This window comes from Malus sylvestris, chromosome 16 (assembly GCF_916048215.2).
Source record: "Malus sylvestris chromosome 16, drMalSylv7.2, whole genome shotgun sequence".
Taxonomy (NCBI): domain Eukaryota; kingdom Viridiplantae; phylum Streptophyta; class Magnoliopsida; order Rosales; family Rosaceae; genus Malus; species Malus sylvestris.
The window spans coordinates 21,313,523-21,333,121 of record NC_062275.1 but is presented as its reverse complement, the minus strand read 5'-3'; the positions used below and the strand labels follow the sequence as shown (position 1 = coordinate 21,333,121).

At 36.9% G+C, this 19,599-nt stretch overlaps 1 protein-coding gene and 1 pseudogene across 1 annotated transcript; one reads left to right on the top strand and one right to left on the bottom strand.

Moving 5' to 3' along the window:
- Window positions 1-5,951: 5,951 nt before the first annotated feature.
- LOC126606404 (protein unc-13 homolog) lies at window positions 5,952-12,517 on the top strand. Its single transcript, XM_050273785.1, has 5 exons — window positions 5,952-6,792; window positions 9,160-10,044; window positions 10,272-10,718; window positions 10,806-10,992; window positions 11,123-12,517. The coding sequence occupies exons 1-5, from the start codon at window positions 6,208-6,210 to the stop codon at window positions 12,100-12,102; spliced, it is 3,084 nt and encodes a 1,027-aa protein (XP_050129742.1). The 5' UTR covers window positions 5,952-6,207; the 3' UTR covers window positions 12,103-12,517.
- A 164-nt stretch (window positions 12,518-12,681) lies between these two features.
- On the bottom strand, window positions 12,682-14,446 carry LOC126609049 (protein NRT1/ PTR FAMILY 5.2-like; annotated as a pseudogene).
- Between the last annotated feature and the right edge of the window lie 5,153 nt (window positions 14,447-19,599).

Sequence of the window (19,599 nt, the reverse complement as noted above, 5' to 3'; positions counted from 1 at the left end):
ATTCTTTCTAACCTTATTCTACCAAATGTACCTTTTCCTCTCAGGTTTTTGCAATCCAAGAAAGAAGAGGGAAAGAAAGACATCTTCAAAACCTTTCCAAAGTTGCAAGTTAATATCCCGATTCTTGGAACAATAAAGTAAGTTCCAGAACGTGCTAAATTTTTTAAAGAGCTTTGTACAAGGAGAAGAAGGATTCAAGAGAAAAAAGTGGCTAGGGAATATCTAGAATTCATCAAAGATGATGTACTTGAGACAACCATCCCCAAAGAAGTTGGATTTTATGACACAGGACAAGTCACTGCTCTCACACCAAATCTGGTCGAATGCAATATTCCTGAAACTTTCGAAGTAGTCTTTGTCCTTAAGTTCTTGTCGCAGAACACAGGTAAGCCACCTCTTCAAATTTTCAATTTCGTTTTTTACTAACATGTTGATTTCAATGATTCAGGCACCCACTCTAGAATTTAAACCATTACCAGATCATTTCAAGTATCACCTTCCATTCAAAGTTCAACTCCATGCCACTGGTCCTAGTGAGGATTAATTGGAGGTGTCGTCCGGCTAGAAGACGTTAAAGCAAGCGCTTCTTGGGAGGCAACCCATGTGTTCAAATAAAGAGACATTGGAATTTCCAACTCTTACAACCAGATTTGCTCTCTTATACCCTTCTCTTTATTGTTTTTACTTTGCCATGATTGTCTTGTTTGCTAGTTATCTTTATATTGCTTTCTTGTTTAAGTTTATTTTTGAAACATTGAGGACAATGTTTGGTTTAAGTGTGGGGGGGGGGGGGGTAAACAGATTGCTTTGCATGACTTATCTTCAAATTTCACCACCTATCACCACTAATGTTGTTAATCACTGTTTTAAAGTGTTTTATAAATAAAAAAAATTGGAAAAATTTGAGAAAAAACCAAAAGAAGTCGGTTTTTTTTGCTTGTTTGTGTCTTAGGGTACCTTCCAACGTAACGATGAGGATTTGGTTTTTAATTGCATGACTGTTAAAGAAAGTTACAAAAATGGCTGGAAGTTTGATATGCTCTTTGGTTAATACTTAGTTGTAGTTGTCATTTACGAATTCACATGTAATCACAAAGAAAAAAAAAATCAGTTTTTGTAACATGCTTCAAGGAAGAAACTCAAACTAACGCACAACCCTATGAGACTTGAGCATATTATTTGTTTGGAGAGTTATTAATCTGTGATATTCTTGCTTTCTAAAGTCGTTGCATGATCTCATTATTTCTTTGCTTGGTTGCTACTTGGAATGTTTTTTTTTCATCATTTTAGTTCCAAATACTAGAACTCATACCCGTTTCATTCAAAGCATAAAATTAATTGCATAACAAATAACAAGATGAAGTTGTTTAGTTACCACCAAAGCCAAAAAGACTTATCCCTTGCATATGTATTGTAGGTTTAACCCCTTTGAGCTTTATTTAGCCTATTTTCTTTGTAAGCGTGTATTATCCCTACCTAGCCTAGTATAGTAATATCTATACTAGGTATCTACATTGTGTGTGCATTATTCCTTTTGAAGCGATCGACATTGTGTGTGCTAGGTATCTACAAAAACTTTTTTACTCTTAGAAAAAGAAAGAATAAAAAATATACTAAGTGAAGGCCTAAGTGCTAGGGCAGTGAGGCGCTCGTTTAGGTTGATCGAAAGCTTAATCAGTTTACAAGAAAACTTTATACCCTATCAATTGAAGGTTTGACAGTGGTGGTCCTCGCCAACATCAGTCTACATCAGCGACAACTAATAAGGCAAGATTCAGGGAAACAATTTAAGGTAACTATCGAATTCCATTGCTTCATAACGAAGAAAAGTACCAGTGTGGAGAAATAAACCTGAGGAGAATCGATGAAGAGAAGGTTGAAGATTTCTAGGTGCAGGTTCATCATCGTTAGAGAAAAGTGCAAAAACAGAGTTTCCGTTAAGTAGAAGATTGAGAATGAAGAAAGACATTTGGGATAAGTATATATAGACTAGAGTAACTGATCATATCTCTTAGAAAAGGGCACCAAATTGACTAAATCTTGACACATGGCAACTTAGTCGTATTGTTTTCAAAACAGAAAGGACGTGAAGAGACGTCACAGTGCATGAGATCGTGCCTGGCTGCAATGCATTCAATAAGAAGGTACCTCGTATACTCCGCCAGTCTGCCACTGACATGTACACCATTCGCACAAACATCCTACTCTGGACGAAACCTAGACGAGGCAGATCCGAGCGCCTAATAGGCTAACAAACATGGAGCGCTCGGCAGGAAAGGAACGCCCCAGGCACTCTTTCCAGCCAAGCATTATTTTAAGGTCCAATTGACCGTCACAACTTATGCCCAAGAAGGAACCTTTGGATAAGAAGTTATGGGGACTTGTTAATACAGGGTCTCTTTCGACCCTAAAAAAAAAGCAGGCTGGGAAAGAGACCGCAAAAGGCCGAATAAAAGTCAAAGCCCAAAAAAGAATAAGAAACCCAAGGCCCAATGGAATTAAAAAGAAGCCAGGTCCCAGTGCCAGTGCTGACCGCTAACCACAAGGCTTTAGGAGCAGGCCTACTCTGGCATCAATTAGGCCACATGTCAATCCCCACTCAAAAGCAAAAGTCAAGGACGAGATGTAAAGGTGGTTGGACTGCTGCTCGAAGTGACATCATTGACTAATCAGGGTCAAGCAAGTCACTCGGCATGTATCGATCTAGAAGGACGTTCCATCTCGACTAAGTAAACATCACTTCACCACCTAATGTCGACTGATGGTTAAAAAAGTTGTTAGCATGCTAGTCGATGTAGGTGACATATTGCTAAAAAAAGAAAGATTGGGTGAGCCAAAGGCTTTCTGGACTTATGAAGGGCCTATGTAAAGGGTGGGAATCTCTTGTAAGGGGTTGGACAACTAAAGGAAGATAGAATCATAGTCTTTAGCCAAGTGCTATTTGTAACCTATGAATCAATATAATCCGACTAACACATTGGATGTAGCCCAACTTTAAGGGTAATCCACTTAAATTTTGAGTCCATTTTATTTTAGTTTCAGTTCCAAGCACCGACTAAGGGTTAACAGTTTTAAGATTGTTAACCTGGAAATTTGGAGCACAACCAAAATTTTCAATTTAAAAAAAAACTCGGTGAAGCAGAAATAATTTTGATTTTTCGGTTGGTTCGATAATAGGCCAATCCATTTTTTTGGGAACCTGCAGTTCAACAACTTAGTTCTGCAATTGTCAAAATCACATTATTTTAATTAAACAGTCCACTTATAAATTTGATGAACTGTTTAACTTAATTATAGAGGGAGCGATTTATCCCCTGAAAACCCCAGGTAGAAAATCCAAATAGAATTTCAAAACTCAAACTTCAAAAACCAAAAATCAAATAAAATTATAGAGAGATTACATGAATCTTGGTATCTTACATTGTATTAGGGTCGCGGGTGGCGTTGATGGACTCGATTTACGCTTCAGATCATGAAGCTTCGATTTTGATTTTTGAATTTGGAGGTGGTGGTGGAGATGGTGGTGGAGATGGAGGTGGAAATCTAGAATATGGAGGAGATAGAGGTTTCGTGGTGGTCTACCACTCGACGTCGAAATGGATTGATGGTGGCGATGAGAAATGACGGTGGCCGGTATGCTGACAGAAAACGAGGAAGAGGAGATAGTAGAATGTAAAGACAGAGTCGAAAGATTAGAGAGAGTGTGTGCGCGAGAGAAAGCAAGTAGTTGGAGCGGTGGGTCTTTTATCCAATGGTTGAGATTTAATCTCAACCGAAGATATTGAGTTGAGGCCCCAATATCATTACCGAACTTTCGAGAATGTTTTGGTTTCGGTTAGGGTGGGCACTTGGAGCTAAAAACCAAAACCAAACCAAAACACTAATCAATATAAATTGTATCGAATGGTTTGGTTTTTGCATTTTCAATAAAGTTTATGTTTGAAATCAAACCGCAAACTTAAAAAACAGTTTGATTTTGGTTCCTAATATTTGGAACCGAACCAAAGCCGAACTGCACTGCATAATATAAAAACCACATCGTAACATGACCAGGCCTCCTAGAGAATCAGAGATAGAAACCAATTCGAGTCGTCGAGACTCCATCTATTGGACTTTCAACAGTTGGCATTCACACGGACACAGATGCTCGTGCTCGTTTTGTCCTTAACGTCATCCTCCCAGTTTGAAAACCGACCCATTATTTGTCCTCTATTTCACTACATATCGTGACCAAAGTCGATTTTCCTTCGCTTCTTTTCAGCTCCGATCCTCCGGCGTGCTAATATGTAAGAATTATGAACTTAGAACTTCTATTGTTAATTTATTAATATATTTGTGAATAATTGGAGGTGATTTGTGATTTTATTTTAGGGTTGGGGTTAGGGTTTATTTGAAATTTTGAATCAAGTAAAAGGACATCTTTACAGAATTTTGTTTTGTTCTTAACTGGGTTTTTTTTTTTTTTTTTTATTGATGCTTAGTGATTTGAGTTTCTATCATTGGTACTCTGTTAGTAACTTAGTACATAATTAAACATTGTGATCGGTTTTACTTACACAAGGTTCAAGGTCTTTCCATGTTTGTTCACAAGCTCAAAAGCCTCCTAAACCTTGGAAGAGTAAGTATCCAAAACGAAAGGGAAAGGAAATGTTGAACGATTCAAATTAGTCTTGAAACACCAAAACTATTATGCTGAATTGTTAATGCCATAAGGCATTTTAACATAGAACTTTTTTTGAACTTTGAAATGGTGAACTTAACTTTTCAATTTGATGTTGAACTTTGCTTCAATTGAGTTGTATTAACGCCATAAAGCATTTAGTATGCAAATGATTAGGTTTTGAACTTTTGAGTTTGTTTGAGTGTTGAACACTTGTTAGGCCCAAACTGAAATCAAAACTGTTTGAAACCAAAACAAACCAAAACTAAATGGTTTGGTTCCATTTATGCAAAGCCCAACCAAACCCATTTTAGTTTCGATTTTGGTTTTACCCCAAAACTGCGCCGAACCAAACCGTGCTCACCCCTAATTTTAGTTATTAAATGATTTAGTATTATTAGTTTGGTATTTTTCGGGTCGGGTTTTTCGAGTTTTTTTCCTACCCTAATAATATACCTATAAAGGTAGTGTTTGGTGGACAACAATTGGCCGCTTATGCTTGGTTTAGAATGAATGTCAATCGCATCTCACCTTCAATCAACATCAGTATATATATCGAAGTTCACATTGAAATTGATATCAACAATTAGTATTAGTTTCCTTCTTAGCAAACTCATGTTCTTTACCTTCATGGATTTGACGAGGAGTTAATTTGGAAAAATCCAATTTGGTATATTTATGTTATGGTATTTTTGGTATTTTCTTATCATGGTTTTGTAGCATGATACTTTCCTAATATTTATTAAGGTTTAATCTCGTAATTAAGTTTTGCAAAATGTAGTCATTTTGAATTATGTAGTTGTCTTGGCAAATACATATAGTGTTTTCTTTCAATCAATGCAATAACAGATGGTGGTGCTCTATTTACTTATTTTTACTTTTCACACACTTTCAATTTCTGATTGTCAGATCGAATGAATTGAAGAGGTGTTGAAGATAAAAAGATAAAGACAGATGTGTGGATAATACTACCCTAACATATAACTCCATATTCATCACACTTGACCAATAAAATCATCGCTTGCCAAGTGGAACTGAGCAAAACACATAAACAGAAAGGACACGAAAATTAGTTAAAAGTTAATGTTTCCACAAAAACAGATAGTGATTACTAATGCAAAAACAATTTTCTGGCAAGACGAAAACAAATCAGAATTTAATTAATTAAATTAAAAGATAATAATTAATTAAGAAGCACAAGCAGCAGAAATGTTCGGAATCGACTTTGCTATCTATGTCGCATTGCTTCTCGTTTTCTTCGCACAACAGCGTTGGGAAAGCCATCGATCGATCGATATCCCAACACTCCACACAGACAACCCTCCAACCCACATCCTCTATTTGGGTCCCCTCTCTCTCTCTCTCTCGCTCACAAACCCGCTCCGCTGTCATCAGCATAACCAATCACATCTGTCCCTAATTTATTTCAACCCTCCTTGTTCTCCTCTCTTTTAAGAGAAATGCCCGCTTTGTCTCTCCCGCCGGATATCTGACTTCCGACCGCTACATCATCTCCCTCTCTCTCATCCACCTCCGCCCTCGCTGCTATGGGCCCCCACCACCACTCTCGCCGCGAGTCCCTCTGCAGCTCCCTTCTCGCACCCCGTCCCGACTACCACGACTGTGACCGCGACCTCGTCTGGCCCTTTGGCAAGCTTGAGGGCATCGACCGCGATGACGTGCGTGAGACCGCGTACGAGATCTTCTTTACCGCGTGTCGTTCTTCCCCTGGATTTGGAGGACGGAACGCCCTCGTGTTCTACTCCAACCACCACGATAACAACAGCAGTAATAGTAATGGTGGGGAGGGGAGCGGGTCCGGATCGGGGTCGAAGGTAAATGGGGTGGTGACAACGCCGACGAGCAGGGTGAAGCGGGCGCTCGGGCTGAAGATGCTGAAGCGGTCTCCGTCGAGGAGGATGGCGTTGGGCGCCGGAAATGGTGGATGGTCAAGTCCCTCCTCGCCGAACGCATCAAATAGTGGTGGCTCCCCCGGAATGTCGTTCACCTTGCCGCCCTCAAGGCCGAGGCGGCCAATGACATCCGCCGAGATTATGAGGCAGCAGATGAGGGTCACGGAAGGCAGCGATAATCGGCTGCGGAAGACGCTCATGAGGACCCTAGTAGGCCAAGTACGTATTCATTTCAATTTTGATATCTTCATGCATGTAAATGTGCTAAATGCATGATAATTAATTATGGAGAAATTAGATTTCTATCCCTATTTTTGCTACTTCATTAATTAAAACTTTATTACTTTTCAACTTTTTATCAAGGTCCATAAGTTTTAATAAATGTCATTAATTATTTTAATAATAAAATATTTTTTAATTTCTAAATATATTCATTTAGTATTATAAATGTTACATTTTAGTATATTTATATGTATGGCTAAATTTTTTATCATATATTTTTATTAGTCAATACCCATTTTTAATTTACAACCCTTTTTAATTGGGAATTTTAACGAAAAGCTCATGGTACTGTTCACTTTAACGAAAAACCACATTTTTACACTAAAAAGTCAATCATGGTACTATTCACTTTACCATTTATTTTGTCCTTATATTTAAAACTCAAAGTTTTCAAGTCATTTTCATTAGTTTTCCTTTTTTAATTTGTACCAATTTTCTTTTCATTTTTAATTTGTACCCATATATTAATTTCTTTTTGTGCCCATATCTTTTTTAAAGTTTTATTTGTATTTGTGCCCATATTTTTTAAATTTATTTGTACCCATTTTCAATTGTGCTAAATGTACCCATGCTAATTATATATATTTATTTTGGGGAGACTTTGGATATGGTCCTTAGCTATGAATATTCTTTGATTAAAACCTTGTTGGTTTTTAATTTTTGATCGAGGTCCCTGAAATTAATGTGATAATTTATTTCTATGTACGTTACTATATTTTTTAAATTAAAAATTAGAAATTTTAGTTGTTTATATAAATGAGATTTTAAATAAAAAACCATAATTTGTGGGATTAAAAATATTAAAATATAAATATACTATTGTGTGTGTGTATATATATAAACATGGGTACATTCATCAAAATTATCCAAAAAAATTATTGTATCAAAACATGGGTACATTCTTCAAAATCACAAAAAGAGAAGAAGAAGAAGATATTAGGCTTAATAACAGTAGTAAATTTCTTAGATTAAACTTGACATGGATACATTTTAAAATCAAAGAAAAAAGAATTAATGTACCCATATAACTTTAAAAATGGATTAGAAAAAAATTGAATAGATTTTATATGAAAAAAGGTACATTTTACATATAACAAATTGATATATTTAAGAATGAGTACATTTTTAGATTTAAAAGTTTTACATGAATGGGTGCATATAATTAGCACGGGTACATTTAGCAAAATAAAAAGTACAGATAAAAAAAATATGGGTACAAATACAAATAAACTTTAAAAAATATGGGCACAAAAAGAAATTAATATATGGGTACAAATTAAAAATAAAAATAAAATTGGTACAAATTAAAAAAGAATTACAAATTGAAAATGGGTACAAACTAAAACTAAAAATATCTGATAAAAAAACTTAGTCATAAATATAAATATACTAATTGTAACATTTTTAACATTAAATGAATATATTTAGAAATAAAAAAAAATTATTATTGAAATAATTAATGATGTTATTAATACCCAAGGATCTTGATAAAAAATTGAAAAGGAATAAGATTTTAATCAATGGAGTAGTAAAAAGAGGGATGAGAACCTAATTTCTCCTTTATTTTATGTAATGTATCAGTAATTATTTTTTTAAATATGTTAATAATTATGTGGGTACATTATTTTCTTGCTATAATTTTGTGAAGGACAATATTACTTTAATATTTATTTTTAAGTATTTATTATATTTTGAAAGTATTATTTGAATTTGTTTAAATTTTATAATTTGTGGGACATTAAATGCATAATGTATGAGTTAAATCTCTTAAATGATGTTAAGGACCTCGATCAAAATATTTAAACAAACAAGATTTTAGTCTAACAATTAGGTTGATTAGGGACCGCAACCAAAATGACTCATTAATTAATGAATGTAAATTATAAAATTTAACACAAAGCGATCTAATGAATTAACAAGATATAGGGTTACTCAATTTTAAAAGGTAAGGTAAGGATTTGTTTGTGGATTTGAAAATTGGGAATAAGCATGAAAATCACACATGAAGTTCTGAATCCCAAAGTAAAAGTTTGGTTTCTCATTCTCATCTTGTTTAATTTGACTTGTAACAAACAATAATGGATGAGAATGTTATATTCCGAAGTTTTTTTTTTTAAAATCTCGTAGTTTCTTCAAAACTCATTATATAAACCATTACTTTTATGACTTGTGACCTGATCTGTAAATATGGTACAAACAATTTTACAATGTCGGAAAGTATGATGCATCATGCATGTAGCACTACTTCATTGACATTGATCTTGGTCGGTAATTAATCATGTCCTCCCTAATATATGATCACAGATGGGTAGGCGAGCAGAGACCATAATTCTCCCACTAGAACTCCTTCGACACCTAAAGCCATCCGAATTCAACGACTCCCACGAGTACCATTACTGGCAAAAGCGGCAGCTCAAGATCCTTGAAGCCGGTCTTCTTCTCCACCCTTCAATCCCACTAGCCAAGTCCAACACATTCGCTTTGCGTCTCAGAGAGATCATCAGAGCGGGTGACACCAAAGCCATAGACACAGGAAAGAACTCAGACACCATGAGAACCCTTTGCAACTCTGTAGTCTCCTTATCGTGGCGTAGCTCCAACGGAACTCCAACAGATGTTTGTCACTGGGCTGATGGCTACCCCCTCAACATCCACCTCTATGTTGCTCTCCTGCAATCAGTCTTCGACATCAGAGACGAGACACTAGTATTAGATGAAGTCGATGAAATGCTCGAGCTGATGAAGAAGACATGGTCGACATTGGGGATCACTAGGCCAATACACAATGTGTGCTTTACATGGGTGTTGTTTCAGCAATACGTGCAAACCGCACAGATTGAGGCCGACCTTTTGTGTGCTGCCCATGCTATGCTTGCAGAAGTGGCAAACAATGCCAAGAGGCCGGATAGGGAGGTTATGTATGTCAAGATTTTGTCTTCGGTGTTGAGCTCAATGCAGGGGTGGGCGGAGAAGAAATTGCTTCGGTACCATGATTATTTCCAAAGAGGGACAGTTGGCCAAATTGAGAACCTTCTCCCTTTGGCCTTGTCATCCTCCAAGATCTTGGGTGAAGATGTTACAATCACAGAGAGGGGAAGAGGAGGGAAAGGTGAAATAAAGGTGGTGGACAACTCCGGTGACCGCGTGGACTACTACATTCGATCTTCAATGAAACAAGCTTTTGCAAAGGTTAATATGCTGCAGCCCATTTGCTTCTTTGACACGCTACTTATTATTATATACGAGTAATGTTCTTTTACCAGATAACCGGCATGTTATGTTATCAAACTGTAAATCAGGACTAGACACGATTTCACAATTTGGTAAAATAACAGGCCAATGTGACAATAGGCATTTCCCATTGCACCGTACAAATGTAATTGTGATATGCTTCTCATCTTCAATTTTTTCTGTAGATTATGGAAGCTGGGAATGTAACTGAAGTGGCAGAAGATGCCGTGACTGAAACCTTGCATCAGTTAGCTAAAGAGACAGAGGAGTTGGCCTTGAAAGAGAGGGAAAGCTTCAGTCCCATACTCAAGAGGTGGCACACAACTGCAGCTGGTGTCGCGGCCGTGACACTTCACAACTGTTACGGAGCTGTGTTGAAGCAATACCTAAATGGGGTCTCCACGCTTTCAGGTGATACAGTTGAGATATTGCAAAGGGCAGGAAAACTAGAAAAGGTTCTGCTCCAAATGGTGGTTGAGGACTCTGCTGAGTGCGAAGATGGCGGCAAAGCAATTGTTAGAGAGATGGTTCCGTACGAAATTGATTCCATCATAATGAACCTCTTGAAAAAATGGATTCATGAGAGATTAAAGAGAGGGAAAGAGTGTGTTCACCGAGCGAAAGAAAGCGAGGTATGTTTTACGCTTTCTTTATAACTGCATTTGATAAAAATCTATGTTTGAATTTGAGCTTAAGTGAACAAGGTATTTGTGTTGCAGACATGGAATCCAAAGTCCAAATTGGAACCTTATGCGCAATCAGCTGAGGAGCTAATGAAATTGGCCAAGGAAACCGTGGATGACTTCTTCCAAATTCCGATAGGAATTACTGAAGATTTAGTTCAAGATCTTGCTGATGGGTTGGAGCATGTCTTCAAGGAGTATACTTCATTTGTTGCGTCTTGTGGTAAGAGCCGTTATTTCATATTAGGGATCGGTAATTTTTTTTCTAAATAAATTTATGCCATGTTATATTTCGGTACAACTTTAAGATTCTTGTGACGTTTTGTGTTGATCAAAGTATATTCCTTTCTCAGGTTCGAAACAGAGTTATATCCCCACACTTCCTCCTCTAACAAGATGCAATCGAGACTCGAAGTTCCTCAAGCTGTGGAAAAAAGCTAGCCCTTGTAGCGTTGGAGCAGAAGACTTTCACCCAAACGGAACAAATGAAGGTCACCATCCTCGCCCATCAACGAGTAGAGGAACACAACGCCTCTACATCCGCCTAAACACTTTGCACCATCTCCTTTCCCACCTTCATTCTCTTGACAAAAACCTCTCCCTCTCACCTCGCATCATTCCTACAACACCTCGAAGTCGTCATGCCAATAACCGCAAGAGTCAAACCAACGCCTCTTCCTACTTCGAACTTGCACAATCAGGCATCCAATCTGCCTGCCAACATGTCTCAGAAGTAGCTGCCTACCGCTTGATCTTTCTCGACTCAAACTCAGTCTTCTATGAGAGCCTCTATGTTGGTGATGTAGCCAATGCAAGAATAAGACCTGCGTTACGAATTCTCAAGCAGAATCTCACTCTCTTGGGAGTAATTCTCACAGATAAAGCGCAGGCCTTGGCAATCAAGGAAGTAATGAGGGCCTCTTTCGAAGCATTCCTCATGGTTTTGGTTGCTGGAGGAAGCTCCCGGGTGTTTTATCGAACTGACCATGAGATGATTGAGGAAGATTTCGACAGCTTAAAGCGTATTTTTTGCACTTGCGGAGAAGGGTTGATAACCAAGGATGTGGTGGAACATGAGGCAGAGACAACAGAAGGGGTGATAGAGCTGATGGGGCAATGTACTGAACAACTAATGGAGGATTTCAGCATTGTGACTTGCGAATCAAGCGGGATTGGAGTTGTGGGATCAGGGCAAAGGCTGCCAATGCCTCCGACAACAGGACGGTGGAACAGATCAGATCCAAACACATTATTGAGGGTGTTATGCCACAGGAATGACAAAGCAGCAAACCAATTCTTGAAAAGGACATTCCAGCTAGCGAAGAGGAGATGATGGGACTAATTTTTCATGTACATGCGGAATCAATGTGTTTGTATCTGCGGTGCATTCTAGTACTAACTTCTGGCATTGTAACGAAAAAAGAAACATTTGAGGCAAAAGTGAGGGGGCGCATTGTATCCAAGTCTACTGAACTTTTAATGCCAAACCAAATATATTGCTGGGGATCGCAATGGAGAGATGATTGTACAAATTTGTCATCGTTATTTGTAGGTATTGGTTGTTAATCCTCATGCCCGATTGGGACAAGCTGTATTGTACCACAGCCGTTGCGCTCAAATGGAGTTTCTGAAGTTCATTTTTTGCAAAACAAATCAACTTACACCATTATTTGTCTGCAAAACCTAAACAAATTCAAGAGCTGTTTCTGTTAAGATATGTTAAGATATTTAAGCTGTTCTTCTCTTTATTTAATTTTTACACACACACACTCGCGCATATATATTGATATATATTTCAGCTTCTGTATTCGTAGTTAGATACTTGCAAGCATTTGAAACATTTATATTTTCTCTTTCCCATTTCATTGACGATTTATAATACAATCAAACATACACAAAGCTGAGAACAATCAAGAAGGTCACCCTTTACCCTTTTATCTTCAATTTCTGTCTCATAACTCACTTGTTATTCGACCTTTTCTTGAATCACCTTCATTGGATGCTTTGTACGTCGTCTCCCTCAATTCTTCCGTGAGCACTTTTATCGAATCTGAAATTTCAGCCTTGTACACATACATCTTAGTCATAAACAAGAAGAAAATAACGTTGAAGACGTTTAGTACCGCGAAAAATGCATAGTAGTAATCGAGATGAGAAGCATTAAGGTTGTTCAGAATCCATCCTTTGTGGCCATGCTTTTTGGTGATGTGAGAAACTGTCGAAAGAAGGAAGCTACTAATAAAGTTTCCCATTCCTAAAGTGGTCATGGCAAAAGAAGTCCCAAGGCTCTTCATATTTTCAGGTGCTTGGTCGTAGAAAAACTCAATCTTCGCAACCTCCAGAAAAGCATCAGCTGTTCCCATAAGCACAAATTGAGGAAGTAAAACCAATATAGTGATGGGAACTTGTCCTCCGCTCTCGACTACTCCATGTTGCTTTGCAAGATGAAGCCTGTACCTTTCGGTTAGAGATGCAACGACCATAATGAAAACGTGGAAGACCATTCCAATTCCCATTCTTTGGAGGAGAGTGATTCCTCTAGGGTTTTTGGTCACTCTTTGCATGATCCTGACAAAGAACCGGTCATAGAGCACGACGCTTACAAGCATGGAGAGCGTCACAAATCCGGCTAAACTTGCACGGGGGATTTTGAAGCTTCCGAGTGATCGATCGAGGGTTGTGCCTTGTTTGACAAATAGGGTATTAACCTGTGCAATCATAGTGCTTGGTATAAATGTGGCTGCCAAGATTGGAATCATTCTTAGCCTTTGCTTGGTCTCTTCTACTTGGGTTACTGAGCATAGCATCCATGGACTAGTTGAGCTTGTTTTCACAGCAGCTTTGTTGAGGAACCTGCATGAGTGTACACATTAATGTGGTAGTTGGGGACGTAACCAGGATGACAGCAATGTGGGAGGACTCGGCGGTGTTGTTAGGCTAGAAGTTTGTGCTAAGCTAGAGTTAAGTTGAACAGGTATCTTCACACACGAAAGTTTAGAAGATAAAAAGTATATTGGGTCTTTGTGGAGCTCGTTTAGCCCTCCGTGTAGTTCAGTCCCTAATAGTAGTCTAGATAGTATAAGTAATTGTTTAACATAAATGCATGTACCCAAACCTTAGGGTTGGGGTGGAATCAATCCTGAAATTTCCCTTCTTTGCGTACTCCTTCAAGTTAAACTCATCGAGCTCCTTAGGGTCACTAGGGAGAGTCACCCTCCATTTCCTCAACGCAGCCACTGGGACCTTAGCCATCCTTGTGAAGGGACTTGCACTTGGCAACTTGTGCCTATAAAATGGTGTGCCAGCTAAGAAAATCAAAATAGATATGAGAAGCCCAAGAGTGGGAAGCCCATATCCCAAGGCCCAGCCCACATTGTCCTGAATGTAGACTAGCACAGTGTTGGCAAACAGCGTCCCGAAGAAGATGCTAAACATCCACCAATTGAAGAAGGAAAGCTTATGGTTCTTCTCCTTGGGTTCAAAATCGTCAAATTGGTCTGCTCCAGTGGTTGAGATGTTGGGCTTGGTCCCACCTGTTCCAATGGCAAGAGTGTAGAGGGCCCCATAAAACACAGCTAAATGGAGGGTGGAGGCCTTATTGCAGTTTTCCACATGGGGATCTTGCAGGGAGGTGGTTTGAGGGAAGGGAGTGAAACTGGTAGGGTTAATACAGACATTCCCTGCAAAATATTCAAAATTTGCTAATCAACATGCATATTTCCTGTGTAATTTTATTCATAAACATGTATCGTAAACATTGCCACGTAGTTAGTATTCTACTGTTATAGTGTGAAGAACGACATGGTTGAATGTTCTACTTCTAGTGTATGTTATTAAAAGAAACAAAAAAAAAAACAAATATACGTGTATAATTTAAGTAGAATAATAACATTACTAACAATAATTCAAACACACGTAAAAATTGTTGCCTAACTAATTAATTAGGGTATTCAATGAGATAATCCAACTGTCATGAACTAATATCGATCGTTGATTGTTTTTTTTTTTTAGGAAAAAACTACATTGGATGAATTTAGATTTTTTTTTTTTTAACATACAATATTCTCTACACTAAGGAGGAGGATTGGACTTAGCTTCACAATGGACTAGCAATAATGTAGTTCAAATTTGTTTTTGGCAAGATTCGAACCTAGAATCTCTCACTTATAAATGAAAAAAAATGCCAGACTGTAATATTAAGTGGCCCCAACCAGATATTGTAATGTCTAATTGATCCATTATGCTTTTCCATCTGCCAAAAATACTATTCTTTGACGATTGTTTCAAAGATGAGATGATCTTTTATTTTTAAATATTGATTCCATAACTCAAGTGTTAAAAAAAAACAAATGAGATCGGTGAGATTACTGAAAACAAATATATATTAGCAAAAATTAGTCCATTTCGTTGACCAAATCTTACCGGCTTGCTATATTTGACACTCGAAATAGGAATGGACCAGCACTGTACATGGGACCCATCACGTGGAAAGTTGTCTGGAATAGCTGGGTAATTTGAATGAGAATAATTCTTTTTGTGCGAATCCTGATATTTTTTGTGAAGATCATTTTCAGTAATTTTTTAATAGTATTCGTTCATCGTATATCATGAAATAAAAAATTACTTTAATTTTTTTATTTAAAATTAAATATTTGATAAAAATTAACCATACGATGTATAATAAACGGACACAATTAAATTGACGGCCCATTTTGATTGTTTAGGCTTTTGCTTTTGATAGAAAAGATCAAAATGCTTAGATTTATAACTTTTTGATAGCCTTATATTATTCATTAACTTACTATACTTTTAGTACTCCAGTACGCCAGTACGCCATAGTGGCGAAACATAGCCACACAATTAGAGATGGCCTAACATTATCCTCCTCACACATGTATCCTAGGGTTAGGGTTTTAGAGTTGGACAAAAAAAAAATGGTTTTAGATTTGGACCATAGCCACTCAAGAGAAACGTACGAGAAATGCTACTAGGTATATGTAAGGCCAAGTGGCATTTTATATGTGTATGCATAAGTAACGTTTTGTGTACTCATGCAATGCAAGTATAAATGAAGAATAACTTATATTGAACGAGATTATTATTATTGTGGTATCAGGTTGTAATAAATGATGACATGTATAAATACATGTCAAACTATTTAGTAAATCAGGACCATATATCATAGTAAATTCATTTTACATAAGTTATTTTCGGATAAGTGACGTCTTATATATTAAGATACTTTCTCTTTTTCGTAATTTTTATTATGAAATTATCTCCGACTGACAAAAAATAAAGGGACTAGAACGTAGACGTAGACAAAGACGTAGATGTAGACATACACGTAGACTTGGACCAGTGCCGGCCAGAGAAATTGAAGATAGCAAAGTCAAGTTGTGACCTCAACACTCTAGATAACAAGGACGTGTTCCTACTACTACGTACCTTATCCTTATAAAAACAGATTTTCCAAGTCAAACTTTCATACACCAATAATCCAAGCATTTTTTTACCAACGAGATTCATGAGTTCTCCATCTATATATCCAAAGTTTGAAGTTTAATTAATCTCAATAATTATCTAATTTGGCTTGCGTGCATGAGATTTTGTAAGATTGTCCGTAATTAATAATTAAATTGTGATTAACTATGTATTGATCAATTAATTGGTTTTGGTCTGATCGTGAGTTCTGCACGAACATAATTAAGGTTTTTTTTTTTTCAAAATAATTAAGGGTTCATTGAAAATACCTGTCAATGCTATACAAGTTGTAATGGAATATAGAGAAATTTGGAGCATGAATGCTGTTGTAATTTTCTACCCTAACTAATAATTACCTAATATTGAAAAACGGGATTTTCTATATTAAATTACTTAATAATTGGAAATAGTTTCTTTCTAGAATTGTCTGGCTTGTACTTAGTACTACGGTGTAGTGTTATTCATCTTCACTTGTAAGTGAGAGCTCTTAAGTTCGATTATCGCCAAAGGTGAATTTGAACCATATTATTGCTAGCTCATTGTGAGGCTGAACCCACGCCCTCCACCACCTTAGTGTAGATGATATCATTTGTTCAAAAAAAAAAAAATTAGTTGACTTGTTAGGTTTGTTATAGAGTTAAAATAAGAATCACTCATCAAGTGAATCGTTATTTGAAATATGATCTAGTTTCATGGTTGGTAATATATCATATAGAGTTGGATCTTGCCTAGATTGTGAAAAAAAAAATGAATCATATAAATTGAAAATTCTGGTTAAGTTGAAATATGATCCTGATTCTTGATTTGGTAATATATCATATAGAGTTGGATTTGTCAACATAAACATTTTTATGGCAACGTAAGTTGACACTAAAATATTTCATCCCAACTCATATTGCATTATCTCAGCAAGTAAACAAACTTAAAGTGAATCAGCAATACTAAAAATGCGAATAGAAGATAATGAGATACTGGAACACTAAATATATAAGCTCAAAACTTATCCATTCAACAGACGCAACAAAACTTGAAAAGTAAATAGTCTCAACAAAACTTGAAAAATTATCCATGGATCTGCAACGATTAATGGCTGCCCTCGTCCGCCGTCAACTGCCCATCAGTCCCATATTGTGCCACTGGACTGCTCCATTGCCACTGTGGTTTGGCTCTCATCTTTGCTACCGTCGAAATCCACAAAGAGAGAGAGTGATTTGGAGGAAGAGAGGAAGGGGAGAGAGAGAGAGAGAGAGAGAGAGAGAGAGAGAAATATAGGAAGCAAAGGGAGACAGGAAGTAGCGGAGGGGAGAGAGAGTGTGTTTGAGAAAAGGGAAAACTGAAATGGGATTGGAAGTGAGTGACGGTTAGGGTTTGTAATCTTAAGAAATTTTATAAAGCATTAAATATTAGAAACCGAACTGGCCAGATTCGGTTCGGTTCGGTTTAGCAGTTTTTGTTCGGTTTTTTTTTTTGCTTCGGTTCGGTTCGATTGTTGATTTTTTTCGGTTTTCGATTTTTTAAACCCATCCCTATCTCTATTTATTAAGTGCATACCATACACCGAAGCATACGAAAATGTCACATATCACTATTCTTTTCGCAACTAAATTCTTGATTGCTAGATCCTTAATTAGCTGCACAACCAACCATTCATTTATTAAAAGTACGCCATACACAAAAACATAATTTTCGCATATCAATACCCATACGTACCCAACTTGCACTTTATTATTATATGCAATATGCCCACCAATCATGAGATTCAGATATGATTTGAATTTTGTGTGTGTAACCTTTTACTTTCCCCATTGTTTTGGTTTGATGACATTATAATATATTTCATGCAGTGTATGAGGTGTTCGAACGCATGGCATACTATGGAATATCGGCCAACTTGATCTTGTATTTGACAAGGAAGCTTCATCAAGGCACTGTCACGTCTGCTAATATAATGTGACCAATTGGGTTGGCACCATTTGGATCACTCCTATTTTGGGTGCATATGTCGCCGATGCTCATCTCGGTCGTTATTGGACATTCCTCATCGCTTCCCTAATCTACCTATCGGTACGTATGCCCTTCAAACTTCAACGCACTTCCATTATCTCTAAGGTCAAAATTGCACTAGCTAGTTCATTTTCTACATTCATTTTAAACTTAAATGCCCCGTTATTATACAAATTAACTCCAATAATATACATGTAATGGGTTATTATTCCTACCATACTAATCCGAATCTTGAATGAAAACAAGTGAATGATGATTTAAATTCAGTCAGTTAATGTAAGACTGAATGGCTGAACATTTGATATAATGAGACTTTTATATGTAATGGAATGTTAAGCTAGCTAGTGGTGGATGTTGCCGCAGTGAATAGGGTATTTCTCTTCAATTGATAGAGTCACACGTTCAAACCCTCATCCTTTCCCTTAATCTAGTTTAGAATAGTTATATTGCTTATAATTGTATATGTGTACATATAGGGTTTAATATAGCTTCTTAAAAAGTACTTTATCTGAAAGCAATATCAACAAGTCGATACACCCTAATTCCTGAACTCGGTTATTCAGTTGTGTTACTCGATTTTTTAATTTTTTCAATGTTCGAACAGGGGTTCGTTGCAGATCCATGGCCAATCGTCCCAGTTCGTATTTATTTGAGGCAAAAGTTTCTGCATCTTCAATGCTCTAATTGTTGCAGATTTGTTTAAAAAAAAATCATGGAAAAAATCGAAAAAAAAACCGAAACCGAACCGAAAAAAAAAAGATCAAACCGAACCGAACCGAAATTTCGGTTTGATTTCGGTTTAGCAAAAAGCCGAACCGTTTCGGACCGAATCCAACCCTAAATAGAGAGCCAAATGTGCAGTTAAAGGTCTAACAAACAAATTTATCGGCCAAGAATCCAATACCCGTGCATACTAAAAAAATACTAGTTGATAGAGGTTGGAAGGCAAATTGGTATAAGAGCTCGATTTGCATCCGGTGCATGTGATATATATTGTCTACATAGGGTTTGTTTTCAGGGATTTGGATCCCAACCGGAGGATCCTAGTGATCCTCACATCCTGTCCGTTCATTGTACATTGTGGGATCAAAAGTCATTTTGAATTTTTTTAATTTAAAATTAAACACAAACAGTACATAATAAACATTGACTGTACGATGTACGATGAACGGATAAAATATGAGGATTCTTAAAATCTTCGCAAAGAGGATCTAGAGAGGATCCTGATCTCGAGTATGCTAATGGATGTGCGTGTTTTGACTGATTGTGTAGACAGCCGAAGACAAAATAAACATCTTAAGTAGCAAGTTTTTATTTTATTTTTTGAAATATGTGACTGCCAGTA